A 27773-nucleotide genomic window follows, 5' to 3' on the forward strand; every position below is an offset into this window, starting at 1 on the left:
TTAATCCATCAGAAAATGAGCTAATATTCCCTTCTTGAAACTACTATCAGTATAACCATCCGCTTCCCAACTTCATAACATCATCACTGTGCTTCCCTCCTCTCCTTTGCCTCCTGCATACAATTCACCCCAAAGCCCAGCTTTTAATTTTTTCCACCACGGTATCTCGGATATCTATTTGTTAATTCACTAAATGTATTAAGTGACAGGAACAATGCTATGAATGCGGGTTGTGTGCAAGAGCTAGTCCTGGGATCTGCTTGTGTGCATAGTCATTATCCTGGACCGAGTCTGTAGTGGATTAAAGATGGCCACCGACTCCTTGAGTGTTCTCCCATTGACAGGTTTTATTGTTCTTACGAGATTCTAAGTCTTTTAAGGTATAGACTTTAGGCTCTATACATGGACTAAATAGGAGACCCACTACAATGAACATGTGTTAGCCCACCAAAAATATTCATGTCAATTAGAACTTGACAGCATCCCATCAGTGTTGATGTGACCTTTGGGGTTTTCCCAAGAGTCTGGAAAGACTTTTATCTCTACAATCAGAGATTTTATACTACATTGTCTTAATTTTGATAAAATTCCCTTGAAAGAGCTCATTAAGACTCTTTCTGATGATGCTTCATAAAATGGGGGGGGGGGTTTGTTTCCCTTACAACAGGAAGAAGCCAATCAAATATTTCAAAGGATCTTCTAGTGGATTCCAGGAAGCCAGATCTGCACACCCATTAAAGAGGCCCCATGAATGGTTCGAATTTGCCATATCAATGTCATAAGGCAGTGATAAGTCATGTCCTTAAATTTAAACATTGATTTTAAGGTATCAATAAACCCTTTGAACTCTGCAAATGCTTGGCAGTCATTCTGAGTTGGACCTAACTAACTTAATTTGAAATTTAGTGTAGTTGGCAAAAAGCTATTAAGAGGAGGGTTGATGTGTCAAAGCATGGTAATTTTAAAACTACATAAATATGCTGTACAAACACAACAATAACCTTTGGTTGTTAGAGAATTCTTATTTCTTCAGGAATTGCTTTGGGCCCTCTCCCACCACCCAGTAGAGTAAAACAAAGCAAGCAAAAGGATGAGTGACATTCATTTGGTTTTGAAAGCCATGAGCAATGTTGGTCCTAGTTATTATGTGTGCTTTATTTTTACAGACATTTAATAAAAACAAACAATTCAACGAGTATGTATTGAGCACTTAACCATGTAAAAGCTCTGTGCAGGAATTGTTTTTCCATAATCTACTTGGGAGGGGTGAGAAATGTACATAAATTACCAGAAAACACTGCATGATGTAAATTGCAAAAATGAAATATAAAAATACAAGCACATGCTTTGGGAATCCCATGGGGAAGTGATTAATTTCACTTGGGGGAAGGTGTGGATGAGGACAGGACTCAGTGAAGGAGTCCTGGAAGGATCACTTTTCTTCTAGGGATTGAGGAGTAGTTTCAACCAACATGGACAGAAGAGGTGGACAGGAGGAAGGAGGAGTAATTTTGGTTGAGGGAACTGCGTGAGCAATGTGCAGGGTAAATTTGGGGAAATAAAATTGGGGAATGGAGAGGACAGGTTTCCCTGTGGCTGCTACACAGGGTCCAGGGTGGGTAGGGGGAAGACCAGTTGGGGAAGGTAGATTGTTTTGGACTTTAGAAGACCTCCAAGGGCATCTGGATTTTGCAGGCCATGGAGAGCCATAGAGGTTTTCAAGCAGGGGAGGGACATTGCTACTAAATTTATTTTTTATTAAATTTGTCATCAATAAAAGGATTTGAAATAACCCAGGTGTTCAATACAGAGACTGGTTGGAGAAAGAATAATACACCCCCACGATGGAGTATTAAGCCACCATAAAAAGGAAAAAAGACAATTTCTATACATAAATACATCTCCAGAATATGTTATTCAGAAAAAAAGATAGAGAGCAGTGTATTTAGCATTCTATCTTATATTTAAGAAAGGGAGGAAATATTAATAAACACATATACAGACACACATTTTTGCTGTATTTGCCCCCCCAAAAGAAGTCACTGGAAGGGCAAATGAAAAACTAATAAAAATATTTACCTATCGAGGAGAGGGAGGAGGCAGGGAGGAGGAAATAGTGATTGGAGTGGAACTTTTCTGAACATAACTTGTGATATTATTTTTGATTTTGGAAATCCAGATGTATTTTAGGCAATTAAAAGCAATTGTGAAAGGAGCCAAATTGGTGGCAAATATAGCAGACAGACTGGGAGCAAGGAAGCTCTTTAGGAGGTTACTGTAGGAATTCAGTCTAGATACGATAAGGATCCTGAACTACATCGGGGGGGGGGGGCAGCGGGAGGTGGAGAAGGGGCACAGATACTGGTGTGGCCAAGCCCCCCTCTGCCTGCTGCTTTCCCGTGTCTCTTGAAAGTGTCTGTCTGATGGAAGACAACTTGTACAGCTTTTGAGTTTACCCCTGGGGACCACAGAGAGTGGTGGGAGAGCCACCACAGCTGAATGAAGTGAGTGGTCTGGGCAGTGAAACTTGCATTTTGTTAAATATTGATTGATCCTTCCTAGCTCAGCCCACACTAGCCCAGGAGGGTGGACAGATGAGGGTGTGGGTAGGAATGGCTGTAGTAACAAAAACACCTTGGTGCTGAGCCCCCTGAACCTCGCGGGGTTCCTAAAGCCTCTAGGTCCTTTCACTTTTCCCAGAATGACTCAGAGTCACCCACTACCTAGTTAGGTGCTGTCGCTGGTTATGTGGGTCCTTGCTTTGTTTGCCTGGAGTGTTCGTCACAAGTTGATCTTGCCACCAGCCCAGACCCCACGCATCCCCTAATCACTGCCCACTTTGATGCCATTGCTCCCAAGGCTGCTCCATCAACCTCACTGGAGGTGGCCTTGTTCTGACTGCTCTGGCCCCCCTCAGTGCGGAAGTTTGCTAAGGCTGGGAAAGGGAACACCCAAGGAGCATCCACCGGAACTGGACTCACAGCAATCAACAGATCTTGACTCTCTACAGAGGCAAAGGATCTGCTGTACTCCGAGGGACTGGGGGAGCCATTCTCTCCTTTACACTGGGGAATTTTCATTCTAGGACCCACATGTTTATTAATTCTAATCGTGATCATTTCAAGGAAGGCCACTTTGAAGAACTATCAAAAGCAAGTGTGTTTGCCTGACACTGGGTGGTGGGTAATATTTTGGTTCATTGTATCGTTATTCTTTATACCTTACATATAGGTTATAATTATTCTTTAGTATCTGTTCAATATTTAATGTTTTTTTTTTTAAATTCCATCGACCCCTCAGGGAAGTTATGAGGTCTGCTTCACTGTGTTCAGGTCCCGGCTCCAACACTTAGTAGTGGTGTGACTTTGAGCAAGTTACTTGATTTCCTCATCTGTGAAATGGGAAGATCATAGTACCCAGCTCATAGATGGTTGTGAGGATTAAAGGCGAAAATGCATGTCAAGTGCTTACCCATGTAGTACTGGGGCATAGTAAGTGCTTATTAATATTCACTATCACTTAAACTATTACGATGGTGAGGTGAGGGGAAATGCTCAGAATAAAATGTGGAGGGGAAGGAGTCTAAAAGACCCATTGCCTTAAAATGACATATATAAAATATGTAACATATAAAAATACTCTCTGGCTGTTATGTAGAGAAATACTACTGGAATGAAATAAGACACAAGGGTATCAGTGGTTATCTTTTAGGAAGCATGACAACAGGTGATTTTCAATGCCTTTTTTATACTTCTCTTTCCCAATTCTCTACCACTGAATACAGTCACTTTCATAATTTGAAGAAGAACAATAAATGTTATCTTAAAAAGATAAGGGAAGGTGAAAGTGACTGGGGCATCCTAGATTTGCGGAGCCAGAAGCAAAATGAGGCTGAGGAGCTAAATCGGAGGCAGGCTGCACAGAGCGCAGCGAGCTACCCCAGGGCTTTGGGGCTCTATCTTTCCCTGACACTGGAGGCCAGTTAGAGGCGTTAGACATGGGAGTGGCAGGACCACGTCTGGATTTCTCAAAGCTCACGCTAGACCGGAGGTTTCCAACAAAAGATGGTGAAGTAAAGGTATATTGGTCACACGCTTCCGCTCCAAGTCCACAGATTTGAATGAAGGAGAACAAAAGAAAATTCCAGCCACAATGAAACTAAGAAATGGCTACTATGACCCACACAGTGGAGCATATCCGCCAAGTACAGTGGAACTCTGGTAAAGTCGTAGGCCTGTGCTGGTAACAAACAAATAACTCTCCAGATCTGAAGGCATCTAGAGGCAAGCCTCGCCCTATTGAGGATGGGCTGGGGGAGTGAGCCGGCTATGGTGGAGTAGGGCCCATCACTGTGTAGACTTCTTTCCACCCTGAAACACTACAGGGAAAGCCAAGGTGAAGAAAAGACACTGTGGCTACCCCATTTTTGGTTTTCTCCAGCCCAGATAAACTTCCTCTAGATAAGGCAGAGGTGACAACAGCTTACCACAAGGCTGCTGGTGGTGGGGGCCAGAGAGCAAAGAAAAACTGAACCAAACAAGACAAAAAAACAACAAAAAGAAAAAGAAAAACCATAAAAAACACAGGTCCATGAAAGAAAAAGTTCCAGGGAGCTGAAAAGTTAAATAAACAACCGTCCCTGCGAACGAGACCTTCCCCTTAAGGGCTCTGCCAAGAGCTGATGAAGACCGGTCACCCGCAGGGAAGAGACACAGATTTGGGCACGCAATTTTCTAAGCCACCATACCTGATTGAAAGCCGCAGGCGACCATAGCTTACTTCCTTTCATCCCCCTCACAGTGTTCTTTTGGTTTGTTTGTTTGAAGTCGAATTTGCCTACAAAAAGAGGCACAGATCTTAAGTTTACAATTCAAGGAGTCCTGGTAAATGTATACACCTCCGTAATCACCACCCCCCATCAAGAACACAAGAGAACAGGCCCATCACTCAAGAAAGCTCTTTTGTGCTCTCAGTGCAATCACTCAACCCCTCCCCGCCCTCCATCATCAACAATAACTGTTCTGATTTCTATCACCATAGGTTAGCTTTGCCCATTCTTGAACTTCCTATCCACGTAATCATAGAGTGTATACTCCTTTGTGTTTGGCTTCTTTTGCTCAGCGTGTTCTTGAGAGTCATCCTTGTTGTCCCGTGTATAAGCAATTCATTCATTTTCATTGCCGACTAGTATTCCATTGTGTGACTATAGTGTGTTTATTTATCCAGTCTTCTGTTAATAGACGTTTGGATGGTTTCCAGTTTGAGGTTATTATGAATAGAGGTGCTATACACATTCTCGTACAAGTCTTTTTGTAGACATAAGTTTTCATTTCTCTTGAATGAATTGGAGTAGATTTAATGGTCAGAGCACAGGTGTGTGTTTCTCATTACAAAAAACCGAGAGTTTTGAACTATTTTACACTCCTCACAGCAACGCTGAGTTTCAATTATTCCACATCTTCACCAAAGTTTCCTTTTATCAGACTTTTAAATTTGAGCCATTTTAGTGGGTGTGAAGGGTGTCACACTGTGGTTTTAATTTGCATTTCTCTGATTACTGATGATGTTGACTACCTTTTCATGCAGCTATTGGCCTTCGTATGTGTTCTTTTGTGAAGTGTCTTTTGAAGCATTTTATGCATTTTAAAATTGGGCTGCTTATTATCTTTTTACTGAAGGCATTTTTTATGAATTCTGGATAAAGCACCTCATGAGACATATGTATTGTGAATATTTCCTTCCAAACCATGCTTGCCTTTTCATTTTCTTTTTTTTTTAAAGATTTTATTTATTTATGTGAAAGAGAGAGAGAGAGCATGCACGAGCCAGAGGAGGGGCAGACAAGCAGACTCCCCACTGAGCAGGGAGCCCAAAGTGGGACTCGATCCCAGGACTCTGGGATCATGACCTGAGCCGAAGGCAGTTGCTTAACCGACTGAGCCACGCAGGTGCCCATCTTTTCATTTTCTTAACTGACTTTGGATGACCAGAACTTTTTTACTTTTGGTGAAGCCCAATATACAATTTGTAATGATAAATTTCTTTTACATCCTGACTGGGAAATCTTTGCTTCCCTAAAGTCATCAAGAGAGTCTCCTGCATTTTATTCCAGAAGTTTATAATTTTAGCTTGTGTACTTAGGTCTATGATTCATCTAGAAGTCATTTTTGTGTATGGTGTGAGGTAAGGTTCGTTCGTTTGTTTTTAACATAAGGATAACCGCTTGTTCTAGCAACACTTTTTGAAAGAATTTCCTTTTTCTCATTGAATTGTCTTGGCCTCACAGATCAATTGATTGTGTAGCTTTATCTACTTATTCATGTATTATATTTGGTTTCATTTAACTCTTTGTCCTCCATGTCTTGATTTCGATAGCTTTATGGTAATCTTTGAAATTGCATAGTGTGAGTCCTCCACCTTTTTTTTTTTTTTTTTAATCCCAAGACTATATTGGCTATTCTAGGTCCTGCTCTGCTCAGCTCCCTCATCTCTGGTACACTTTCAAAGAATCCCATGTGCTCTGATATCCTCAGCTCAGTGAGACTGGCATATTCTGCTTGGTCAGCACCATGTCCCAAAAATTACCCCCAAGGCAGAAAAACCATGTGAGTTTGAGGCTCATCTCCTGTGTTTCCACCCTCTGAAGGGTTATGCTCTTGTCCTGTCTGTTGTCTAAAGCCTGAAAACGGTTGTCTCACATATTTTTTCCAGTTCTATAGTTGTTGTTTTTTTTGTGGTGAGAGGGTAAGTCCATTTCCAATTGCTCTGTCATGGATGGAAGCAGAAATACTCCTCATGGTGCTATCAAGTAGTGGCCTTTTTCAGAAGTGCCCCCATCTAAAGATAAGCAAAATGGAGGAAGGATGATGCTACATGGCCTATACGTAGATATTGGTACCACCCCCACTCCCTCACCTGCACAAATAGAAAAAGAGAAGTAAATAAACATGTAACACAAATTAGAGGAAGAATTCACATTGGAAGAGTCATCCTCGGAAACAAAGAAAGTCAGATACTCTAGAGTAGCACTATTCAATAGAACTTTCTACAACAACGGGAAGGTTCTAATTCTGAGCTGTTTGATACAGTTGCCGCCAGTCACACGTGGCCATGGAACACTTGAAATGTGACCAGTACAACTGAGGAACTGCATTTTTAATTTTACTTACGTCATTCAAGTTTTGGTTAATTTTAATTTTAATTTACTTTAATTAATTTAAGTAATTTAATTTTGGCTAGTGGTTACCAAATGTTTAGTGCAGCTGTATACTCTCATTATATCCTCTCATACGGACTTTTTGGAGGATGAAAAGAGACATTCAGAAAATCAAGACAGTGAGGGAAGTCGTCTTTTACCAGCATATATTGAAAAGCCGCTTTTAGCAAATCAATATGATATTGACATGGGAAGAGACAGAGTAATCAGTGTGAAGGAAGAGAGAGTCAAGAATTGTGTCCCAAGATATCTGAGAAATTAATAAATGACAAAAGTCATAGTTCAAACCACTTTTTGGAAAAAGTATAGATCTGTTAAAATAAGTGGTAAAATTGAACACCCATCTGAGAAAAAATTCAAATGGCCTCCATCTCCCATGATATAAAAAATAAATTTCAGAAGATTTAAAGATGTAAACAAAAAACTGAAAAACTAAAAAGTTTTTTAACTGAGATTTTTAACTGAGATTAAACATACAGAAGCTACAAAGGAAGAAACAGGTTTGCCTACACATATTCAAAAGTGTTTCTAGTTTGCAAGGACAGTCGTTGAAGGCGGGGCTGACTGCGCCACTCTATCCAGGACAGGAACCTTAGTGTCGTTCGGAGCCTACAGAATCAGGCTCTCCACTGAGGGGATACTAGATATTCTGTGACTACTTGTTCCCTTTTGGAATCCTATCATATCCTATGATTATCACATCATTGTATTTGGGAAGCAGATAACTTATTTTCTAATTTCACAGGTCTGTAGATGTAAAGGAAATTAGCCCCAGGATGGATCATCCCCCAAATCTCATCCATACCCTGATTTAGATGATTTACATCATGAGATTTGGAACTTTTTTGAGATTGTTAACTTTTCCATAACTTGATGATATTTAGATGAGATTTAAAGTTAGTGCTGGAATGGGTTCAGACATCAGGGAATGTATTTTGCACGTGGAATGGGTGGAACTGGCGGGGGGCAGCAGGCAGAGGGCAGACTGTACTGAGTTGAATAGTGTCCTTAAAAAATTTGTATCCACCCAGAACCTCAGAATATGGCTTTATTTAGAAATATGGCCTTTGCAGAGGTAATTAGTTAAGGTCATATGAAGTCTTCATGGATTATAGTGGGGCCCTAAATCCAGGGACTGCTGTCCTTTAAAGAAGGCCATGTGAAGACACACGGGGAAGAAATCCACACAATGATGGAGGCAGAGATTGGAGTCAAGCGTCTACGAGCTGAGGAATGCCAAGGATCGCCAGCAACCACCAGAAGCTAGGAAAGAGGCATAGGACAGATTCTCCCTCGGAGCCTTCCGGAAAGAACAGCCTTGCTAACACCTTGATTTCACATGCCTACAGCTGTGAGACAATAGATTTCTGTTGCTTGGAACCATAAGGTTTGTGGCAGTTTGTTAGAGCAGTACTTGGAAATGAGCGCAGTGCTCTAGCTGAGCTCCTCCTTCAGTCCTAGCTAACCCAAGTGGGGTTTTTTCTGTTAAATAACAGTTGTTGGGGCCTCAATCACATGTTCTGTACCTGTGACTTCTCATTTATCTCTCTCCTTTTTCAATTCTGTAGCGGTATAATTGAAATGCCCTATTTCATTTCTCTTTTGCAGGCACTGAGGATTTGGAGGAAGCTCCAGGCAGTGTCAAGAGATGATCCCTCTCCCCCACTCAACCTCCTGATGATTATTACACTGGCTTGGCTGGCATAGTGGTGTTTCAAAAAGCATTTAATTTAATAAATATTTAAATAGCAACAACAGCCTCAAACAAAACTTTTGCATGGCAAAGGATACTGTAAACAAGGTCAATAAACAAACAAAGACCTGGAGAGATATTGTAACCCCTAAGCCAATCAAAGACATACTTTTCTATAATATACAAAGAGCTCTTACAAACTGACAAGAAAAATGAAAAACAGCTCAATAGAAAAGTGAGAAAAGGGTATAAAGAAACTAGTAACAGAAATGCAAACTCAGGGCGCCTGGGTGGCTCAGATGGTTAAGCTGTCTGCCTTGGATTCAGGTCATGATCCCGGGGTCCTGGGATTGAGTCCCACATTGGGATCCCTGCTCCGCGGGGAACCTGCTTCTCCCTCTGCCTCTCTCTCTCTGTGTCTATCTCTCATGAATAAATAAATGAAATCTTTAAAAAAAAAGAAATGCAAACTCAAATGACAAATTGTCTGAAAGGATGCTAAGATTCACGAACAGAGAAATGAAAGGTGAAGAAGCAATGGTCACTTTATGTGCAACAAAGTGGCAAAGATTAATGAAGAACAACCCCACCACTTCTTGGCAGTAACCTAAGGAAGAGTGTCATAAATCACTGATAAAATTGAAGTATCGCAGCCTCATTTGGAAAGTAACCTGACTTGGGCTCAGGTCATGATCTTAGGGTCATGGGATCGGGCCCTGCATTGGGCTCTGAGCTCAGTGCAGAGTCAGCCTGGCCCTCTCCCTTCCCCTCTGCCCCTCCACGTGCACTCTCTCCTCTCTAAAATACATAGATAAAATCTTTAAAAGAAAGAAAGAAAAATAACCTGGGAGTTTCTATCAAAATTAACAATAAACATATCTTTTTTTTTAAGTTTTTATTTAAATTCTAGTTACTTAACATATAGTGTAATATTGGTTTCAAGAGTAGACAATAAACATATCTTTGACCCAGGACATTCATTCCTGGAAACTACCCCAAAGGGATTTTTTTCTGTACTCTTCAAAATGAATGACCAATTTAAAAAAAGGAAACAGACTGAATACCCATCAAGAAAGTTTTACAAGGGCGCCTGGGTGGCTCAGTTGTTAAGCGTCTGCCTTCGGCTCAGGTCATGATCCCGGAGTCCTGGGATTGAGCCCCACATCCGGCTCCCTGCTCGGCAGGAAGCCTGCTTCTCCCTCTCCCACTCCCCCTGCTTGTGTTCCTGCTCTCGCTATCTCTCTCTCTGTCAAATAAATAAATAAAATCTTTTTAAAAAAAGAAAGTTTTACATATTTATATATATAACCATATATATGCCATATATTTATATATATGGTTTAAAAATATATTACATATAGGTTAAATAATTATAGATACACAAGATGGAATAACATACAGTCAATTAAAAATTGAATCAGAGGTAAAAAGATGACTTAGAGGTGTTTCCACGGTACCACTGAGAAAAGCAAGATGTAAACAAATTACAAAATATAATCCTATTTCTGTGAAGCAAACACTCACCAAATGAAGGCAGACATGTTTGTTTATCATATCCATCTATGAGATAGATTGCATTAATGGACCCTATTTTGTGCTCCTTCCTATATCCAGGCCCTTGTCATGTGACTTCAGTGTCTTCCATCAAGAGATGGAATAGATTTCTGTGCCCATTGATCATGATTTTAATCAATGAGATGTTAGCTGATGTGACACTAGCAAACACTTGAAAAAGTGCATGTGTGGTTGGATTTGCCTGCTTATACTTCCACTGTCTCCATGGGAAAGATATTCTTGGGCTGCTAGCCCACTGGCCCCAGGAGGAGGTTGAGAGACGGTGAAGCTGAACCACTTTAGCAAAGTTAAAGTTACTCCACACAAACCCAATCTAGAACAGAGACCCTAGCTGATCCTGAGGTACATGAGCAAGCCCAGCCAAAAGTCACCAAATCCCAATCTCATGGTCTATGAGCTATAATAATAAGTAATGCCCATAGTAAATCACTGAGTTTGGGGGTAGTTCATCATGCAGAATAGCTAACCAATACTCAGTGCGTGTGTGTGTGTGTGTGTGTGTATACGTTCTGTCTGGATAGGATTAGATGTCTGTGGGTAAAAAACAGAAGGATACACAATATGTTAACATTAATTACAGGAGTAGTACAATGTAGGTTGATGTGGGGAAAGAGAGAAGAATCAAGTAAAAAGTACAATATAAATAAATATATAAATAAATAAAAGGACTGCTCTAAAATAAAACTACATACCTACTATCCCATTTATGTGTACACACACATATAGTGGATTAGACGGTGCCCCTCCCCAAAGATACATCCACTCTGAATCTCAGCATGTGACCTCGTTTGGCATAAGAGTCTTTGCAGATGAAAATAAGGATCTCTAGATGAGATCACCCTGGATTAGGGTGGGCCTTATATCCGATGACTGGTGTCCTTGTGGGAGACAGAAAATGACAAGACTTAGAAACTGAGGGGAGGGTCATATGGTGACCAATGCAGAAATGAGAGTAACGCATATACAAGCCAAGGAATGTCAAGGGTGCTGGTAGCAGGTAGACACCAGGAGAGAAGCAGGGAACAGATTGTCCCTCAGAGCCTCTAGGAGAAAGCAGCCCTGCTGACACCTTGATTTTGGACTTCTGGATGACAGGATAGGGAAAAAAAATAAGTTTCTGTTGTTTTTAAACTACCAGGGTGGTGGTGCTTTGTTACGACAGGCACAGGAAACTAGTAAATACTGTATACGTGGTGTTCATCAGTCAAGACTGTGCTTGTCTGCATGTACCAGAAAACTGGCCACGGTAGCTTAAATAAACAGAAATTTATTTTTCTCATGTAAAAGGAAATAGGGAGCTAGACAGTTTATGGCTGATAGAGCTGCTCATAGATGTCATCTACACCCAGCTTCTTACAGATTCATGCTTTAATATCAGTATATGGGGCTATCTTCCTTATGGTGATAAAGTTGCCGGATAAAGTGGGTGCTGCATCTGAAGCACCAAGCTGCTTTTCCAACAGTAAGAAGGGAAGAAAGGCAACTAGAAAAAAGCAAAAGGCACATGCCAATGTTGTCTGTCCTCTTTAAAAAAGTTTTTCCTGAAAGCCATAGAGAATGTTCCTCTTTCGTGTCATTGGCCAGACCTGACCTCTCTAACCGCCAAGGGGCAGAAAATGAGATCATATCTGGAGATATTTTGAAGTTCGAGCTAGTGCGATTTATTGATGGGGCCTATGTGAAGGTAGGAGGGACGTAAAGAAGGACAAAATGTGCAAATGGAAAAATGCGGCTGCCCTCAATGCAGAAGACATGAAAAGTTATAAATAAGTTACCCAGAAAGATTGTTTTGAAAAAGGAAAAGGAAAAGGGCTCAAGGAAGAGATAGTAAGGGATGATAAGATGCTGAGAAAGAGATATAAAAGGTCCTGGCAGGGCTCAGGAAATAGACATAATAACAAAATAATTATTAGATATAAAGACCATATTTGTAATGTAAACTATGGACCTTGAGGGATGATGATGTGCCAGTGTGGGGTCATTGATTATAACAAATGCTCTGGTGCTAAATGTTGACCGTGGAAGAGGTTTTGGGCGTGTGGGGGCAGGAGGTATGCGGGAACGCTCTGTACTTTCCTCTCAACTTTGCTGTGAACCTAAAACTGCACACAAAAAAAACCAAAACAAAAACAAAACACCAAAAACAAAAGTCTATTTTTAAAAAACCAAGCTCACAGAAAATTATAGAGAATAATAAACAACATGTACACTCAATCCAATTTGATCAAATACTGGCATATTTGCCATGATTTTTAAAAAATCTTTTTTAAAATGAAGTATCTCAGATTGTTGATAAAAAAAAAAACCCACATATGAAAGACAAAAAGTAGAATAGATATTACTGATATCAGGAGTGAGTAATAGGGAGCTAGGTTTGGAGAGACTATTCAAGATGACTTGAAAAAAGACAAATAAATGAAACTAAATTTTAAAAAAGTGACAGCTCTGAAAGAGAGACAAAAGCATACAATCAACTCCAGAAGAAGAGGCTCGAAATCCCAGAGGGGAAAAAATATTCAATGATAAAATTACAGGAAACTTGCTTGAAAGGAAGGAAGACATGAATCTGGGGATTGAAAATACATTCACAATTCTCATATACGGCCCCCTGATACAGACATGCAATACACAGTGGAAATGTATCCCAGCTGCTGACACACTTACTGCTGGCCCGATGCCTGATACTCTGTAACGTGCATACCTCATCTTTAATCCTTCCATTAACTCTGCAAGGTGACGAAACTGAGCCTTTGTGTCTTCTCTGAGCTCACCAGGTAGGAAATGGCAGAGAGGTGATTCACACCCTGGGGTTGGGGTGTGTGTGGAGTGGGGAGGATGGGGGACAGGTGTGAGTCCAGATACTTTGCTCTTTACACTACAATGATGTTGCCTGCCACCCTCTCAAGTAAATAGAATGTTTGTTAGAGAAAACTTATTTCTACCTAATTTTGTATTTTAACACAAATTTACTCGGGTGTTTCTATGGTCTTCATGAGAATGCAGTCATAACTTTAGAATTAATCACTTACTTTGCAACGTTTGGTGGGTTTATTTTTTCTGTTTTGTTAATTTATTATATCTCCTTACACAGTATATTGTGGGTGAACTTGACCTCCCTGCACAACTTACATTTTCTGAGTGAATTACAGAAGGATTCCAAAATGGGATTTGGGAGAACATCATCTTCCCATTAAGCATTTCTCCCATTTCAGTTTCTGGCCCTTTGTTAGGGAGAGAGAAAGGAGAGGAGGGGAGAGGAGAGGAGAGGAGAGGAGAGGAGAAGGAGACTGTTTTCTGTCTGGGAACATAGGTCAAGGATTGTATTCCAGAAGGAAGGCAAATTTATGCCTTTGCTTGAGTAAATAAAAAATAGAAATCTGAATAAACATGATGTTAGGTGGTAATAATCCAGGCACTCTATTTACCAGTCATGAAGGAATAACACAAACGGAACAAAGAAATATGAAGTATTTGAACCAATTGGTTGAACGTACAAAAGGCATGGTCCCTACAGTAGGTCAAGAACAACATTTATAAAAACAGCTGAACTGGCCGTTCTTAATGACATCCAATTTGCTTCAGCCTGGATCTAACAAAGGTGAATGTGCTGTCTAAAACTACATGGGAAAAATAGGATGGAATGAACAAACACTAAACCCACACTTAGAATTTCTTAATTGAATATTTCACAGACTCCCAAGAATCTTCAATTTGGAATATTCTGGATTCTGAATCCAAAACCCAATGATTTAGAGAATCTCCTTCTAGTGAAGGAGACTAAACAGGAAAGAGATGTTTTAACACCTAGCCACGTTGTTTTCTCTTACAGATGTTTTGTTATGTAAATCAAGGTTGTTGTTTTCTTCTAAAACCCCAAATCTAATCACTATGCGAACCACTTCAGCATTTTCACTTAACATTTGCTAATATTTTAAATCGGGATTGAAATGATATTTAAGTCCCTCCAACGGAAACCAAGGAAGTCATTTCTAGAGACACTGTGTAGCCCCAAATATACATTTATGACAAACACTGCCAGATGAACTCTACGCCACAAACACCCACTTTATAATCCCAGACAAAGTAATCACCTGCTTTGTACAAAATGAAATTACACGAGACACTGTGCCTTAAAGTTGGAAAACATATGTGTCCTTGTTTAATGTTTTTCTAGGAACAAAGCAATAATTATAACAAAGTTCAAGGTGCTCATTAATGGTGGACACATGAGTTTATTTCCAAATTTCTACTAATCATGAAGCCATTCAGGAAAAAAAGGAAACAGACCATGTACCCCAGTTGGATTTCGGACTGCCCAGGACCAGTGCTGACCTAAAGTCCAATCTTTGCAGGTCAAACTGGCAAGGATAATCTTTGCGCGGTGGTGTGATAAACAATATACATGCTATAGATAAATAATATATTGCTTTGGCCAGGTTCAGGGTGTAGATGAGTGCGTAGGAGACTCTTCGAACTCCACTCGCATGAACTTTCCTACTTTTAGGGTTAAAAAAAATGCAGACTTCACAGAGAGAATGATAGATGCCAAGTTTCCAGTTTTATGAATCATCTGCAATAGATACATAACAAAGAACAGCATAACAGAAGCAGATACCCATCCATAAATGTGCTGTGTGAATGCACTTTTAGAAACAGTATTTAGGACGTTTATAGAAAAATGTTGTTTTAATGGAATCACCTCTGAGAATTATCATCTCTCCAAGACCAAGGCTTAGAAACTCCCAACACTGGACTTCTTGAACTGCAGTTGACAGGAACAGAGGGTGAGAACAGTAGTTTCTGCCCTAAGCATCCAGAGTGCAGATGGCTTACTGCTTTCTTACTTCCATGTCATATTTGGGTTCACAAATGTTTTTACCAAAGCAGTACTGAGAGCATTTAATTCCAAACCAGCTCACCAGATCAGACTGTTGACAAAGTATCAGGGCAGTTTATATAAATGGAATTTCCAAACAATTATTCAAGTATAACACGTGTGAAGAAAAGTGTTCAGATATAAGTGTCAGTTTAACAAATTGAACACACTATGTAAGTAGCATGTAGTACTCAGATGAAGAAATAGAACATTATTTTCCATACTACTTTCAATGAAATGTTAAAATTAATTTTACTTGAATTTTGAGGAGTAGCTGAAGAGACATGGAAAGAAATACTGAACTTTAGAAAGAGATTTTTTGCTATAGAAAATATTAGTTCCTGAAAGGTCTCCTCTAAGTCGAGAAAAAATAGTTGGAAAATTATTAAGATGTTAGTGTCTTCATTTTGTAAATGGTGCAATTTGGTTTCAGATTTCATTGACTGACCCACTGCAATGAAAGTTGATTGGTTCTGCTACTCTATTCTCTCATCTTCCAATTTTGATCTTGCATTATTTTCACATTGTGGGTGTTTAAAATATTTATTCTGTTCTGCAACCATCCTACCCACAGGTTAATCTTCCTTCTGTATTTCAATGGATTCAAGCTCACCATGAATCTCTTCATCAGGGTTTCTTTGTTCCTGAATTCTTTCTTTTGATCATTTTTTTGTTGTTGGCAGAATTTTATCACTGAGTAATTTTTTTTTTCAAGGAAAGCTCTGAGTTCATGTTTGAGAATTCTGACTATTGTTTTTTTACTCGAGTTCTATAAGAGTCTTGACTCACATGTCCTTTTTTATAGTTCCGCTGTCTCCTGTTGTTGAATGTTTCTGTAAAGCTGGCCTGATTCTACCCTCCCCTGCAACCAAAAAAAAAAAAAAAAGTCCACAAGAGATATGTTTGGAAGCAAATATAACCCACAATTCCCTGCAGCTATAGAAGGAAGACCTTAGTAAAAATAGGAAAAATAATAAACCATTGGGAAGATTTAAAAAAGGAAATTGTCAAGCAAAGGAAACAAAATTTGAACAACAACAGCAACAAAATACCAACCAACCAACCAACCAACTAGAGAGTTAATAAATGGACTAGAAACAAAACAGGCATGACAGAATGTTAAATTACTGCCAGAGAGTGAAGGGTTCATTTTTTTAAAATATTTTATTTATTTATTTGACAGAGAGAGACACAGCGAGAGAGGGAACACAAACAGGGGGAGCAGGAGAGGGAGAAGCAGGCTTCCCACCGAGCAGGGAGCCCGATGCGGGGCTCGATCCCAGGACCCTGGGATCATGACCTAAGCCGAAGGCAGATGCTTAACAACTGAGCCACCCACCCAGAGAGTGAAGGTTTCAGATCATCACAGAGAAAAGCCACAAAGAGTTAAAGGAAGTGTTGGGTCTAGACAGCAAAGACAACACATGGATGTCACTGAAGTAGAGATCTCAATACGTGAAATAGAAAACAATTCAGACATGATATAGAAAATTGTCCTTAATTAAATGTGTTCCTCTGTAGATTTAATAGGCACGCTGTACACCAGGTAAAATTATTCAGAAAAACTGACGTTGAAAAACAAGCTAGTTATGTTTCAACTTCAAGGAAGAAGAAAAAAGTCTTCGAGTATCCAAGTAGGAAAAGAAGTCACCAGCACAAGAACGTCCTGGAATTGTAAGAACTCCAGGAATAATGAAATTAGATGCCCCTATATGGTAGGTAAGCAAACCTATAATGAGTCTTGTACTTTTCTTATCTACCATACTCAAATTAAATGATTCATTTTCTTTTTTTTTTTTTTAAAGATTTTATTTATTTATTTGACAGAGGGACACAGCGAGAGAGGGAACACAAGCAGGGGCGGGTGGGAGAGGGAGAAGCAGGCTCCCCGCAGAGCAGGGAGCCCGATGCGGGGCTCGATCCCAGGACCCTGGGATCATGACCTGAGCTGAAGGCAGTCGCTTAACCAACTGAGCCACCCAGGCGCCCTAAATGATTCATTTTCTATATAAAGTTCCCAAAGATAGAGAAATGCTGAGAACGTAACAAAAGGTAGTCTTTAGTATTTTCAAATTTTCCTGTGCTTTACTCCTCCTGGATTCAAAGCTAAAGAGGCTTTTTTTAAATGGGATTTGACAAAATGCTAACTCCAACATATTCAGACATGCCAGAACCTGGAAGCTTACGGTTTGAGGCCAACAGACTCACTCCTGCCCCGTTCCTAGGTTTCAGCCTTCTCCCAACTAAATCTTCGTGAAGGTGTTTCCTATAATGACAAGGACAATGAGATTACCCCCCTCCCAATTTTAACTCCGAATACTATGATGCCATTTCTGCCCCACTTGTACCATGTGACAGTGGTTTCTCCGTAGCAGATGACAAAAAATACCTTGCTTCCTGACCCCATAAGAAAAAAACCCAGCCATTAACTTGGGACTTGAGCAAGGCATTTAGCAAGGTCACTCATAATATTCTGTAGTCAAGAAAAAATTTTATGTAGGCTAGATGATTGTACAATTAACATGATTCATAGCTGGCTGAAACAACATACGCCAAAAGGTGCTAATTAATGGACTGATATCAAGCTGAAGGAGCTTTCCAAATGTTCCACAGCACTTTGCCCTTTACCGAGTGCTGCCTTTTGCCTATTATCAATAATGTGGTTGAATATATAGAATAGCTATCAAATGTATGGGTAAGATCTGAATACATTAGAGCCAAAAATTGGGACCTGAAATATTGAAACCGGTTGGAGTAATGAGCCAAATCTAATGAGATAAAGTTTAAGTAAGATACATATAAAATTCTGTGCTTTGGTCCAAAAAGATCTGCCCTGCTCAAGGATGGGATACACAAAATTTTGTTAACAAGCAACATATGGGGGTAGCTGTTAAAAGAAGTCCATTAGGGCGCCTGAGTGGCTCAGATGGTTAAGCGTCTGCCTTCGGCTCAGGTCATGATCCCAGGGTCCTGGGATCGAGCCCTGCATCGGGCTCCCTGCTCAGTGGGAAGCCTGCTTCTCCCTCTGCCTCTCTCTCTCTCTCCGTCTCTTATGAATAAATAAATAAAATGTTAAAAAAAAAGAAGTCCATTAAATATTAGGCGGCATTGTAAGGAAATAGGTATTTGTTGGATAGTGTAGAAGGAACATTAGTTCTGGCAGCAGAGAACTAGGTCAAATCCCAGTCCTGTTACTTTGGTCACTTAAACTCTCTGATCCTTACTTTCTTCTCGGGGTTGTTGTAAAGTTCAAATGCATTAGCATGTCTAAGTTCCAAGCACTTGTGTGCAAGAGAGACGACCTAGAAAGTTACCATTGACAATAAAATCGGTGGCCCCTCCACTCTGTTTCGTCCTAGGAGAGAGGGTGCTTGGGATGAATTCCAGATGCCACGCTTACAAGCACACCAAAGCTACTTGCAGAGACTAACCAGGATGGATGAGCACCTCGGAAGCGAACCTGAAGGGCCACGGCAGCAACGGGGGTAGATGGCTGGAAGAAGAGGATTCAAGGGAGACAGCGTCTCCCTTCAGAGATGGGATGGTGTGCTGCACGGCCTCCAGGAGGCCTCCAGGAGGGACAACTAGTACGGGGGTTGGAAATGACAAGCATGTGGGCCAGCGTGACCACTTGGTGGGGATGTTGGGAGTGATTTCAGTGTAAGTGCGCGGTGGGAGGACATGCCCTTGAACGAGAGTATGACTGTCCTGTTTCTTGGACACTGTGCATGAAGTGGTTCCTTCTAAGTTCCGCCTCAGAGTAATCCAGAATCTCCACTACCTTGGCTTGGGCTGGTTTCTAGCCTTACAATCAATTACACCACCTGCTCTCGAGCTCTAGGCTGAACCTCTTATTTCTCCAATCTGCCTTCTTTTTGACTAGTTGACTCTTGCTCTCTCTTTTGTTTGCGAATTTCTGGCCATTTAAAATGCCACCATTCCCGACTCTTCAAAGGACACAGTGGAAGGGGTAATTTGTGGACACTTTGTGGGAAACGGGCCAGCAACGCATGATTCCCTGGTTGCTGAGGTTAGGAGGTAAAGTGCGAATTAAGAACCGGAACTCAGAGCTCCAGAGTCGGAGCTGTGGACCAAGAAGCGGGGGTGGGCGCCAGACCCCAGACAAGGCTTTCACAGAGACTTCAGCGTCTTGGGGAGGAGGCAGAGGCCCAGGGGCCGCTAGCCTTGAGCTTGTTGGCCTACACTAAGTACTCAAAAGTTGTTTGCTCCCGGACGACTTACTTTGCTTTCCGGAGGCAAAATGAAGCCTGGGCAGGTGGCTCAGCATCTCCAGCCAGTTCCAGATCTCGACTTGGGAGAGTGCCTGCGGCAACCAGAGAGGCTGGCCGCCTCTGGCCAGGCCAGGGCCCGCCCCGCTCCCTTCCCAAGTGACCCCAGGGAACCATTTTTTTTTCCCCCAGCCGCGTGTGAGGGAAAATTGACTGCGCGCCAGTTGCCAGGGACGCTGCCGCCAGTTCGGCGCGGCTGGGGTGAAAGAGGACTCTGGGGGGAGGGGGCTGTGGCTTCTTACTGGCTGGGGCGCGAAGGCTTATTTGCATAACATTCTCAGACGGCATCTGATTGGCTGAAACTGGAGGGGCGGTGGTGGGGTGATTCGAAGGGCCCGGAGCCCTGGCCCCGGGGACTTTTTCGTTCCGGAGTTACTCGGTGGGCGTGAGTTGTTGCGCTGCCACCCGGGAGCTAAGGAGGCCCGGGTTGGGAAGTTTTGCAGGCAGGTGCACGAGCCGTCTCTCTCTTATAGTATTTAAGAAATGTGAAAGAACAGGGGTCGGAATCAAGAACTGGAGAATGGAGAGGGACCTCGAGACCAGAGGAAGGAAGGAATCGGATTGGGGGGGGGATGGGTGGAGGCCAAAAAGTAAGGCTGTAGGAGCTTTCTTCCAACCTGGGCCTTTTTGCTGGGATCCCTTTGCTAGATCACTTGGGGTTCCGTTTTCTGCGAGTTATTATCACACCTTGTCGGAACTGGGACGAAGACAAAAAGAGGCGGGATTCCAGCTTTTAATTAACTCAATCTGAATACCAAGTTTTCATCCAGAGGCATACGTACTTAAAATATCAAGAGGATCTGTAATGGGGGACAAATACGTTTTAATTAACGAGAGGATCACCTACTGGAAACTGGATGTGTGTTTTTCTCGAGTTGTCCTCTTGCAATGCTCTTTGTGTCTCATTGGTTGTAAAGATTTAAAATCGATCTGGATGGCTTTTGTACCCTCCTGCTGCCTAAGCACTAGGGGAAAGGGTCTGTGGCTCATCATAGCCCATTTACGCGTTTTAAAGTTTCTGACTCTTCACATAAACACCTCTTGGCTATGATGAGGTCCTTCAGTAAGTACAATTAATCTTTGGAAAGTAGCTTCTAATTTACATAATTTTTACATCCACTATCTTATTTAACCTTAACCAAAATTGGGTATAGCCCCTGGGAGAAGCTCCATTTTATTGATAAGGAAACTGTGGGAAAGTTTCTAAGTCTCCATGGGTGCAGATGGGAGGATGAGATCATCTTCATGCTTCACATTCATATAATGATTTTTTGCCCAACGTTTTTCTTTCCATTGATCCCCCAAAGACTGATAGGTGAGCAGATAGCATTATCCCAGTTTTATCAATAGGAAAACAGGGGCTATGATCTTGCAGAGCTAATAAGGCCTGGAACTGGAGGTCCCCAGGCTAGGCTCTGTCTCCAGAGGTCCACAGGTCAGTCTCCACTGCACCACGTCTGTTTGCTGTGGAAAAAATTTAAATATACACCGTTGAAGTGAAAGAAAGAGTGAAAGAAATAAACTCCTTTATTAGGTGCCTCTCTCTTCTTTTGGCACTTTTTTATCCTATGAGAAGACACTATAGTAAAAGCACCCCTGAAAGGTTTTAGGGAAAAGCAATTTAAAATTAGAAACTTGAGTCTTGTTGAGTTATCTGTAGGACTGTTGGAGAAGATGGGCCAGTGAAGGGACATGACAAGGGAAGTGAGATGGTGAAACAAAAATAAATGAAAGCAGGCTGTGGTCTGGAGTCCCAAAGTGAAATTTAAGGTGCCATGCTCTTAAAAATTAAATTCAAAGATTCAGTACGTGGCTTTGGCCCTATTCAATGACCCTGTGTTTTAAGAACTATCTTTGGAAAGGAACATTTCAAACTCTACCCCCCCCACCACCAAAAAAAAAAAAAAAAAATTACTGCATGCCTCCCAGCTTTCTGTTAAATGATGAAAGACACCCAACACCGAGCCTGACTACAGTCACCCTCTCCTGGCCCTCTGGCAGCCGAAAGGCCACATGGCCAGGGCTCGCCAGCATCTCTGAGTAGCGGGACTTGGACAAAAGTCAGGAATTTGGCTACTTCTCCCCATTGGCACATCTGATCTCTTGGGAAAATGCGCAGATCAGACGGTGGGTTGCTCTTCATCCCTGGCAGCAGCTGTTACAGAAAAGATTGAGAAAGACCCGGCCTGGAGGGAGGCAAAAGGCTCCAAGGCTCCCCTCCCCCAGCAGCTGGCCAAGCTCAGGGCCACGGCGGGAACACCACGCGTCCACGTGCACCAGGCATGCCCAGCCACCCTTCTTACGTAAGAGCCCCGACATGGAGTTGCGGCCGCTGCTGGTCCCTTTTCCCCGACGGCTAATAATAAACGAGTTCGTAGTTTCTGGGCCGCGACCACTATCGATTCAGGGTTGGGGGCTCCGTTTGCAACCAGGGCGCATTTCGATCATCCCACTCCGGGAGCGTGTGCCTGGCCCACCCAAACCAGCAGGCCAGCCCGCCCTCTGGCCGGTCCGGACGCCGGCATCTTTACCCGCTCAGTGTCCGGCCCTCCCCCAACTGGCCTGCTCTGCTCTCGGGGCTGGCGGGGTGCGGCTGCTCCATCCCTCCTCTGCCCTGCCCTGCCCTCCCGGGCCCGGGCCGGCCCGGCCACGGCGCCCTCCCTCCGCCCGGGTATCAGGCGAGAGGCGGAGCTGGCCCGGCGCGCCCCGCCCTCGCTGTAGAAGGGGCCAGGAGAGTGTTACTCGCGGTCATCCCGGCCTGGGCCTTTTATCTTGGCGCTGCCGGGGAGGCGGGAGGAGGAGACACCGGGGGTGGCCCTTGAGCGCCGGCGACACCTTTCCGGGGCTCTATAAATTGAGCACCTGGGATGGGTAGGGGGCCGACGCCACCCCAGCCGCCCGCAGTCACAGTCCGGCCACTGACCGCAGCAGCGCCCGCAGGCAGCAGCCGCCGGCAGCGGGAACGCTGAGCTACCCAGCAGCAGGGGATCTCGAGGCGCAGCAGGAGGTGGGTCCCCCCGCCCCATCTCTGCCCGGTCAACGTGGGTGCTGGGACTCAGGCTCTTCCGAGGGAGACGGGGGCGGGGAGCACCCCTTCCTGCCCTCCGCGGCCTCGGCGGGCGAGGAGGTGGGACCGCGGGGCTGTGGGGGGGGGTGGGGGGAGCGCCGGGTTGCGGGGGCCCGCGGGGCGCCGTCCCGGGGGAGCCGGCACCGGCGAGGGCGCTGTGCGCGGGCGGGGCCGCCGGGCACCCTCGCCGGGTGAGTAATCGCTTTCATTCCCGTCCCCCCAGCCAGGCCCGGGCTCGACCCGCGGACCACGCGCCGCCATCGCGAGCTTCCGGGCGCCCAAGCTCCGAGCAGCCGCGCGTCCCGCAGGGCCCGGCCGCGAGCGAGACGAGAGTTGGAGAGGGCGGAGCAGGAGCCGGGAATCCCGGCGCTCCGGCTCTAGCCAGGCCCCCGGCGCGGGCCTCGGAGAGCGCGTGAGGGCGGGCAGCCCGTCGCCCCAGCCGACCACCCCGTGCCCCTGCGTCCCGGTGCCCCGGCGCCCGCGCGGCCACCATGATGCAGATCTGCGACACCTACAACCAGAAGCACTCGCTCTTTAATGCCATGAACCGCTTCATCGGCGCGGTGAACAACATGGACCAGACGGTGATGGTGCCCAGCCTGCTGCGCGACGTGCCCCTGGCCGAGCCCGAGCTGGACAACGACGTCGGCGTGGAGGTGGGCGGCAGTGGCGGCTGCCTGGAGGGGCGCACGCCCCCGGCCCCCGGCCCGGGCAGCGCCAACGGCAGCTTTTTCGCGCCTTCCCGGGACATGTACAGCCACTACGTGCTGCTCAAGTCCATCCGCAACGACATCGAGTGGGGGGTCCTGCACCAGCCGCCGCCGCCGGCGGGGAGCGAGGAGGGCAACGCCTGGAAGTCCAAGGACATCCTGGTGGACCTGAGCCACCTAGAGGGCGCGGAAGCCGGCGAGGAGGACCTGGAACAGCAGTTCCACTACCACCTGCGCGGGCTGCACACTGTGCTCTCCAAACTCACGCGTAAAGCCAACATCCTCACCAACAGATACAAGCAGGAGATCGGCTTCAGCAATTGGGGCCACTGAGGCGGGACGCCCGCGGCTGCCCAGCACCCTTCCTGGCCCCATCTCTCACCCTCTTTCCCTCAAAGCTATTTTCTTTCTGGCTGTAGGGCGCGATGGGCGATGGGCGGACGGCAAATTGGGCGGGGGGCGGGGGGGGGCTGCGTACGTGCAGGGGGAGCGGCGGGGCTGCCTGGAGGAAGGGGCCTCTTTGCGAAGAGCAGAGCAAAGTGGTGGCGGGAGTCAGGGTTGGGGCCCCCTCCCCCTCTCCCGCAGTGGGGGTGGGGGCTGTGTTCTACGAGGGTGGCAATGGGACTGGGCTGACGCCCTGCATTCAGCCTGTGCCTTTCTTGGAGTTTCTTTTCTGTTCTTTCTGGAGGAGATGAGTCGAGAAGGGGCCATGCCGGGGCGCGGCGCTGGGTTGCCACACTTGGGAGCGGCGCCCGGAGCTGGGCGCTGGGGAAGGCGGGGCGCGCAGCCTCCTACAGCCCTGCCATTGGGCTGGTGGAGGCCGCAGCGTTGCTAGGATTGCATCAGTTTTCCTGTTGGCACTATTTCTTTTTGTAACAGTGGCTCTGTCTTAAAGTATTTCCAATCCCCTCCTTGCTCTGAAACTTCGTCGATTCCATTGTGATAAGCGCACAAACAGCACTGTCTGTCGGTAACCGGTACTACGAGATTAATGATTTTCTGTTACACTGTATAGTTGTCCTGTGGCACCTCTACCCCAGCCCTTTCACGCCCTTCCCACCCCCACCCCAGTGTGTGGAAGCTGGCGCCGTGCCAGCTCGTACGAAGCTTGCCACTCAGCCAGTGAAAATAATAATGTTATTATGAGAAAGTGGACTTATCCGAAATGGAACCAACTGACATTCTATCCGTGGTGTACATAGAATGATGAAGGGTTCCACTGTGTGTCATATGTCTTAAATTTATTTAAAACTTTTTTTAATCCAGATGTAGACTATATTCTAAAATTAAAAAAGGCAAATGTGTTAACGAGACTCGGCAAAAGTTTGTTGCTTTTTAATCTGTCCGTGAATGGCCTAGCTAAGTGAAATAAAAATAAATTCAATTGCTCTTTTTTTTTTTTTTTTTTTTAGCAAAAGAAAATGTTATTTCCTCTCTGGTATTTCAAAGTGGTGGATAATCATCTCCGTAAGGATCCGGGTTTGTTTGGGATGTAGCTACCAACGAGATTCACTACCAAGCTTTTTATTAGTAAGTCAGTACCCGGTAGGCCCACACACCTCAACAAAAATTCATAGATATCCAAAGTTATCTGGGAAGATACATATATTTTTCAGCCCCCTTGGCCATCTTTTCGCAGTGCTTGATCAACATTCTGAACTTTTTAAGAAGCCCAAGCACACACTGCAGTGTTTTTTGAGGCAGAAAAACTCATTGTAGAGGCAGAAATTTCACTTGGCTACTGAGAAGTGAAAAATCAGAAAAGAAACGCCAGCTAATACTAGTGCGTGCACCTTGCAGGTCTTTACTTACAAGACTCTCAGGTGGATCTTAGGAGATACTGAAACGTGTGTGCCGGGGCCTCTTTCCCTAGTTCCCAGGGCAGTGCTAAGTTTTGTTAAGCAGTGCCCAGCAGTGCTTCCGGTTTTTCGGTGAGCCAGCGTGCACCTGCGGATGTGCAGCTGTGGACGGCAAATCGGAGCCAAGCTGTAGCAGGGCCCTCGGGAACACTCCTTAGATGCCATTGGGAAGCTTTCCTGGGAGGGTGCTCTGCGTTTTCTTTCTTTCATCATTTGTTTAGGGGGAAGTAGTGTTGGATCAACTTCAGTTTTTAATCTTGAAGTCCTGACACATCTCTCAGCTCCTAGGGTTTGACTTTAAAATACATATAATTTTGCAGTCCCCTAAATAAATAAATAAATAAATAAATAAATAAATAGCAAAACGTTTTTTGGTGGTGTGAGCAGCTCAAGTCTATTATCAGCTTTTAGCAGCAGTGAAAAAATAGGGAAGTGTCAACACTGGGGTGTCTGCCTTTGCCATAGAAAGTTAATCATTGATATATAAAGATAAGGGGAACAACACCGAAAGTAAGGTATACAGCCTCTTGCTTTGTATTCCCTCTAAAATAAAGTGCAAACAACAAAGAAGGGAAACTGGAGAAGCCACGCGGTGGAAAGAAACACCAAGACTGGAGCCAGAAAGTGGTGTGTTCAAATCCTCTTGTTACGACTTACTGACTAGGAGTATTCAACCATCCACGCTTGTTGCCACATTTGAAATTAGGCATAATAACTACAATGCTTTCTTCGTGGAGTTGCAGTGAGGATTACATGAGCTGGCATATATCGAATGATGCTTGGAAGTTTCTTCAGGCGCTGCTGAAAAGGGGCCTTACAGGTTTCTCTCTTGCTCTAAATGTTGGTTCATGTCTCCGTTGACCCCCTTGCCTCTCTCCAGGAACATACGAAGCATGGAATGCATAATTTCAGTTACATCCTTGAAATAGCAGCTCAACTATTTCCGTTCTCAAAGTCTTAAGGGAGAACCTGAACTCAAAAGCAAAAAGTCATAGTTTGAGCAGATAATTTGCAGGAGTTTCAGGAGATGCTGACTGCAAGTTGTTTTCAGGGTGTTCTCGTGGAATACAGAATACAGATAGCAAAACCTAAACGGTACGTGGTTACCAATTTTAACTGCATTTGGGAAACATTCATTCATGTAAGGTTATTTTTACACTTAAATAGTGATTCTGACCTAGGAGTAATAACAAGCACTGTTAAAGAGGATTGGTTTTTTTTGGTTTTTGTTTTTTGTTTTTTTATGAACCAGTAAGGTTTCCCAGCCCCCAAAAGTACTAGCCCACAGATAGTAACTACTGTTTTATTCAAGATCAGTTTATGAGACAAAACAAGGGCAAATCATGAAAACTTTAAACATGTGGACTCTTGGATTGGTCTCTTAAAATTAATTATTCATCTTCAAAATTTCAAGCTTAAAAATAAAATAAAATTTCAAGCTTTATGTAATTTCTGATGGAGGCTACATTGCTTTAATTAATGAGATAATTTAAACTTAAAGTTAGTTATTTTTTTCTTTTAAGGTCGGGTCCGATTTTTTTTCTTTTTTTTTAAGTAACTCAGGGAAATTATAGAAGGCTGTTCGTGAGTTCCTCTAAACACTTTATTACATCTCCAGTTAGTTCATCTGGAACTGTGTAGACCTTTCAGACTGACCTGGTCAAACTTCTCATGTTATTTAAAACTTGGCTTAAAATCAGAGGTAAAGGGATGAGTGACTTTATTTTCAGAAGGTCTTTCCTGAGGAAGCTCAAAGTACTCGACAGATTTTACAAGTTGCAAAGACTGGGTGGCACCTCCCTCAAAGAGCTCTTAAGTTTGTGTCAAAGAGCTCACGGGTGCCTGAAGGTGCCCATCTACGTGGAGGCTTGTGACCAAAGGGAAGGCACAGCTAGATGAACCAGGCAAAACGGAACAGCTTAGAATGGAATTGATTACCCTCCAGATATTTACATTTGATGCGATTTTCTACATCAAAACTGCACACCGAAGCCTTTGAGAAGGCCTGCTTTTGCCTCTAAAAAACAGCTTTCTGCTTTGCTCACATGGGGTTTTTCATGTTGTACATTTACACAGTGTTCCTTAGTGGTCTGGCCTCATTTACTCTTTCTCTGAACCTGAACTCAATTGTTAGAAAGCAGCTGGGACTATTATTGTTTGGACCGACTTGAAAACTAGCCCACTGTTAACAATTTTTTTAAAAAATGAAAGTTATTGTCGTTTGCATGTGCCCCATAGATTCCCCTTATTGTAGTTGCTGAACAAAATTCATTGGGGCATTGTGCCTCCCCCCCCCCCCCCCCCCCCCCCCCTCCCCTTAGTCTCTGGTTCTCCTTGCAAATTGGATACAGTTCTGGTGGACTGAGGCTTCGAATCTTAGAGTCTACCTTTTTCTAAAGGAAACTATCTTTTTATGGGACGTCTAGTACATTGATACCAATCATTACATGCTTGTTTGATTTATTTGGAAGAGTTTTGAATGAAATAA

General features: G+C 43.8%; 1 protein-coding gene across 1 annotated transcript; it reads left to right on the forward strand.

The window, feature by feature from the left end:
* Positions 1-22407: 22407 nt before the first annotated feature.
* Positions 22408-24814, forward strand: MID1IP1 (MID1 interacting protein 1). Its single transcript, XM_035003056.1, has 2 exons — positions 22408-22656; positions 22940-24814. Exon 2 carries the CDS (start codon positions 23208-23210, stop codon positions 23757-23759), a length of 552 nt encoding a protein of 183 aa, XP_034858947.1. The 5' UTR covers positions 22408-22656; positions 22940-23207; the 3' UTR covers positions 23760-24814.
* Positions 24815-27773: the final 2959 nt, after the last annotated feature.

The sequence above is a fragment of the Mirounga leonina genome, unplaced genomic scaffold, assembly GCF_011800145.1.
Source record: "Mirounga leonina isolate KUSES-001 unplaced genomic scaffold, KU_Mleo_1.0 Mir_101609, whole genome shotgun sequence".
Lineage (NCBI taxonomy): Eukaryota > Metazoa > Chordata > Mammalia > Carnivora > Phocidae > Mirounga > Mirounga leonina.

What these genes read in the sequence shown, in the direction of transcription:
- MID1IP1 (XM_035003056.1), top strand. Translation starts at nt 23,208, where the DNA reads ATGATGCAGATCTGCGACACCTACAACCAGAAGCACTCGCTCTTTAAT.